The sequence below is a fragment of the Chondrus crispus genome, genomic scaffold (assembly GCF_000350225.1).
Source record: "Chondrus crispus Stackhouse genomic scaffold, scaffold_29, whole genome shotgun sequence".
Classification (NCBI taxonomy): Eukaryota; Rhodophyta; class Florideophyceae; order Gigartinales; family Gigartinaceae; genus Chondrus; species Chondrus crispus.
In genome coordinates this window covers 122,363-127,108 of record NW_005179194.1, presented here as the reverse complement: position 1 = coordinate 127,108, position 4,746 = coordinate 122,363, and the positions used below count along the sequence as shown (strand labels likewise).

Here is a 4,746-nt window from a genome sequence, read left to right as displayed (position 1 = left end):
TGTGATTGCGTATAACCGTGGGAGAGTAGAAATGAGGTTAGTTGGGTGATGTAGACGTTGGCTGCAGGCGGGGTGCCGTAGAGATTACCGATGAGGATACCATGGCGGCCGGGGTGTTTGTAGGATCCGTCGAATTTGAGGTGTTGGCGGATATAAACTGGCTGATCGTGTTGGTATTTCTCGTGGAGGTAGGCTGCAGTGATGTCAAGGGTTTCAGTGGGCTAGTTGAATGCGGCGGCAATGGCAAGAACGGCACGTATTGTGGCAGGGTCCGCCATGTATGAAGTAGTTTGCTCTGGATTGTAGTGTTTGTGTGGTGTCATACAATCGTCTCTGACGGCACAGCGAGCTTTCCGAGATTGTATGCTGCCGTCGTCATGGCGTTTGTACTTGTACGTCATCATCAGGGGAATTAGTTGCGCATTATCTGGGATCTGTGATTTCGGTATCCATTTGATGGTGCGGTTTTGGTGCGGAAGGTTCCACAGGTGTCAGAGCTTATGTGTGCACCTGCCGCATAGTTGTGGGGCTTTCGTGGGTGTGGGCGGGGTTTCTGTTTTGCCGGAGGGCAGGCGGAGCAGGTGAGTGTTGGTGGTGTCGTTTGGAGGGTTGGTGGGAGTATGGGGATGGTCTTGGCTTTTGCCATTAGTTGGATAGTGCGCGGGTCCAGATGGTTAAGTTTCATATGCCAATCATGGAAAGTGAGTTCGTGGGTGGTGTTAGGTTTCGGCGGCGTCGGGTTGTGGTAGTGGGATAGGTGAGGAGGGTGTATGCGGTTCGGTGTGGGTATGGTGGCGGTGGGCGTTCTCGGAGGGATTGAGGGTGTTGGTTGCGTGGTGATGGGTGGTGGAGTTTGTATTGTTGTTGTGGTGTTCTTGCGTTTGGGAGTGGTGGTGCCGGTTTTGAATCGTGTGTGTGCTTGACGGTGATGTGTTCGTGCGGTGAATGCCGTGGGATGGGTGTTGTGTTCCGCGTGGAACGCGTAGCTACCCTGTTGCCAGGGAGCTTGCGCAATAATGTCGGGTTGCTTTTTGTCTTTAACATTGATTACGTAACCACTGTGCTGGGTGAATATTACCATTCCATAGCTTTTGGCGAGGTCGTGGACGGAAAGGAGATTGTGTCTAATTTGAGGTGTGGTAATGGCCGGTAGGGTGATGGTGGCGGCTGTGTTAGGTGTAGTGGGGCGGATCTGCAGCTGTCCGGAATGTGTGGCAGGGAGCGATTGGTTGGACGCAGTGCGGGTGTAGAGGGGCTGCGGTAGCGGGGGCATTGTGGAAGTGGGGTGAGTGGTGTGTGTAGGGTTGGCAGCGGAGTCAAGTATGAACGTACTGATGTCGGGGCTGTTGTCGGATTCTGCATCGTTCATGTTGGGTGTGGGTTGTGTCTCTTGGAATGCATCGAGACGGGCGTGGGTGAAGTGCACTTGTGGTCGAGGCTTGAAGGATCTTTGCGGTGTCCTGTGGGCTTGTGGGGTAGTGCGGTGGCGTGGGTGTGCCGGGTGATTGCACTCTGCGTCTGAGTGCTGAGGGCGGGTGCCGCGCGCGACGTGGAATTGACATGGATTGGGGTGGGGTGGGAGGGGTGTACGATTCCAGGTGCGGGGTTGGCGGCATGATTGAGGTTGGTACGGTGCGTGTAGCTGTGGGGATGGGTACGTTGGAGGCCCGTGCTGCATGCCTTGCGGTGATGTGATGATCGGTTGGGTGGTGTTATTTTAGTTTTGGAGTCGGATGTATTTGTGTAGGTAGTCTTTGACTGTTGAGGGGTTGAGGCTGAGCAGCTGTCGGCCAATTTCGGCAGTCATGGGGTGGTGGCGCATGCCATCGATTAAAAATTCCACGGTCGTGGCTTGGTTGCTGATGTCGGGGTAACGGGATGCGATCATTTTAGATCTGATGGCTTCGTGTGCGGTGATATACCCGTTGATCGACATGTCGGGGGTGAGTATTGTGGCTTCAGCTTGGGCTCTTAGAAATTTATGGTCGTTGGACGTGTTGGTGAGGAGGTGGGCATGAATGGCTTGGAGTAAGTCGTGGGGAGAGGGATCGGAATCAGGCTGAATGATGAGATTGAGGATGGATGTCGGGACTGAGGAGAGAATCGATGCGAGAATAATGTTCTTGTGTCGAATATGCGCTTTAAGGAGGGCAGGATCGGTTGGAGGAGTCGGATTGGACTTAATGTGTTCTAGTGCATCCATGGCTGCGGCTTGGGCACGGAGTGCTAGATTCCACGTGTTATGGTTGTCGGGGTCAAGGGTGGGAAGTTGTATTTTCGGGATATGGTCCATGGTGTGTGTTGTTGTGTCTGAGGGGGTGTGTTTGTCTGATTGTGTGAGTTGGGCGAGTCGGAGTAGCTCTTGGATGGAAGCTTGTGCTTCTGCTTGATCGTGGCCCCGGCGGAGGCGGAGGAGTCTGTCGGTAGGGGGCGTCGTGGTGGCTGTTTGGGAATGGAGCTTTAGGCGTCGGAGGCTGCGTGGGTGGTAAGAAAGTGAGGTGAGCGTGGTCGATAGGTTGATGGTAGGTGTGCTGGAAAGGCGAGGACGTCGGTTGGTAAAGAGGAAGGTGATCGCGAGCGTATGGGCGCATAACCTGTAGGAACGATGACTCCTTTTACCTCCTGTGTTGGGTTCCACTACATGCTACTTATACTGATTCCATTGGATGTACACGTGTGCGGTCTATCAGGGACCGACCGGGCCGCTCGCGTACGGTGCGCTCTCCTTAATTGCACCGGCAGCGCGCGCTCCCGACAGCGAACGGCGTGCCCTCTCCTTAATTGCGCCGGCGGCGCGCGCGCCCGACAGCGAACGGCATGCCTCTCTCTTCCCCACCCACCCACTACCTTCTGCATACGTTCGACCAGCCACTCTCTTCAGTGGATTCTACTTTACGGGTCCTTGTCTACTTTACGAGCGGTCCTGGCCGATTAAGGTGATTCCTTATCCGCTCAGGCCCACTCTGTCAATAAACAAACACTTTCACTTCAGAAAAATTTAAGGATGTGCCCGACGATCTTTCAGAGCTTCTGATTGGTCCGATCCAGATGCTCATCAGACGATTATGGCCATTTATTTCGGTGATCCGTTACAGTTTTGACCAATCACGTGGTCGAGCGAAGCACAGTCTTATGGGTGTTCCCGATGCGCCACATCCCCTTAGGACAGTGGGCACAGTGTTTTACACGGCCAAGTCCAGAGTCACGTTGAGGCAAACAGCAGCGGGTTTGGCTCTGCAACCTTCTGAGAAGCAAGCGTGACATGGCAGACACGCGCGCCGATGAGCCGAACGACCCGGAGTTCATCGCTATGGCGCCACTCGAGCCGGCAGAGGACGTTCCAGACGCAGTCCTTGCGGAGCAACTGCTGTCCTTCGGGGGCATTCTGTTCCCTGAGCTGCAACACTGGCGCGATGACTCGCAAAAGCGGTATGTTTTAAGCGCCGCGCGAGGCCATAACATTCTGGCGCAGCTTCCAACGGGACACGGAAAGTCGGTGCTGGCCATTGTCCCGGCCTTGACGAGAGGGGTCCTCACGTTGTTTGTGGCTCCGACGCTGTCGCTTGTCGATGATTTCTACGCCAAATGCGTTTCTCGGCAGATACTGCCTCCCGACTAACTGTGCAGTCGCAGTACGACGAGCAGGCTATCTGCGGTGAAGCGGTCGTGCACTGTCAGGGCTGTGTTGTGTTGACGACTCCCGAGAAGGCCTGCTCGGGGCAAATGAAGTCGCTTCTTGAGAAGGTTCATGTTAGGCGAGTTGTTATCGATGAGGCACATTGCGGGGTTGCGGACAGGGAGTGGCGGTCGGGTTACATGAGGCTCGCGGGTTGGCTTGGGCCATTCATCAAGAAGAAGATGGTGTCTGTGACGTTCATGTCGGCAACCCTGCCTGGTGACTTTCTCTCGCGCGCGTCCGAGGAACTAGACGTTCCGAGAGAGTGGTGGACTGTTCTGATGAGCAGGGTGTCCCGACCATGCCTGCGCTTGGAGGTTGAGTCAAATGTCCGAGTGACAGGAGCTGCAAAGCGTATCGCCGAGCTATTGCAGGCTACACCGGAGGCTCAATGCGCAATTGTGTTTTGCCGGCCGCCGTCGCAGTGCGACAACGTGTGCGAAAGTCTTCGGAAGTTGGGAAGTGTCGCTGCGCGTGCTGGTAACCGCCTCTGCAATGTCTACTACAGCGCCCTTCCTATGGAGACAAGGCGCCGAAAGCTGCGAAAGTGGCTCAGCGGAGAGGTTCGATGCCTCATTGGCACCACGTCAATCGCGATGGGAATCGATCATCCGAGTATTGGCTTAGTCGTTCACTACGGGTTGCCCGATTCGGCAACGTCTTATGCACAGCACGTCGGACGTGCCGCTCGCAGAGCAGGACAAACAGCTCGATGCGTGCTTATGTGCTCACCTCTGGCGGACATGTCGGGCTGGGCCACGCTGTCCAGTCTGCATAGCCCCGGGCAGCCCGCTTCTGGAGCCGCGGCAGTAGACATCGGTGGGCGGGCAGAGCCCGATGATGCCTCCATTGGGATAGCAGCATGGGCTGAAATCGAGTTTGTCAGGCAGGACATGGAGGACCGAAGGAGGTTCTATAGGGGCCTGGCCGCAATGGCTCTCATGGCTCGACGTGCACAGCTGGGTGCATGCATGCGGCGTCTGCTTGGTCTGGCTTTTGTGCGGTATGAAGATTGGGATGCTGAAAGTGATTGCGGAGACTGCGTCGCGTGCACCGGCGCCGTGGGGGGC

General features: G+C 55.8%; 1 protein-coding gene; it reads left to right on the top strand.

Moving 5' to 3' along the window:
* Nucleotides 1-3,262: 3,262 nt before the first annotated feature.
* CHC_T00008412001 (ATP-dependent DNA helicase RecQ, MusN) overlaps nt 3,263-4,746 on the top strand; it is a 2,080-nt gene continuing 596 nt past the window's right edge. Inside the window, exons 1-2 of the mRNA XM_005717255.1 lie at nt 3,263-3,429; nt 3,724-4,702. Coding sequence (XP_005717312.1) covers nt 3,724-4,702 — 979 coding nt within the window. The 5' untranslated portion in view covers nt 3,263-3,429.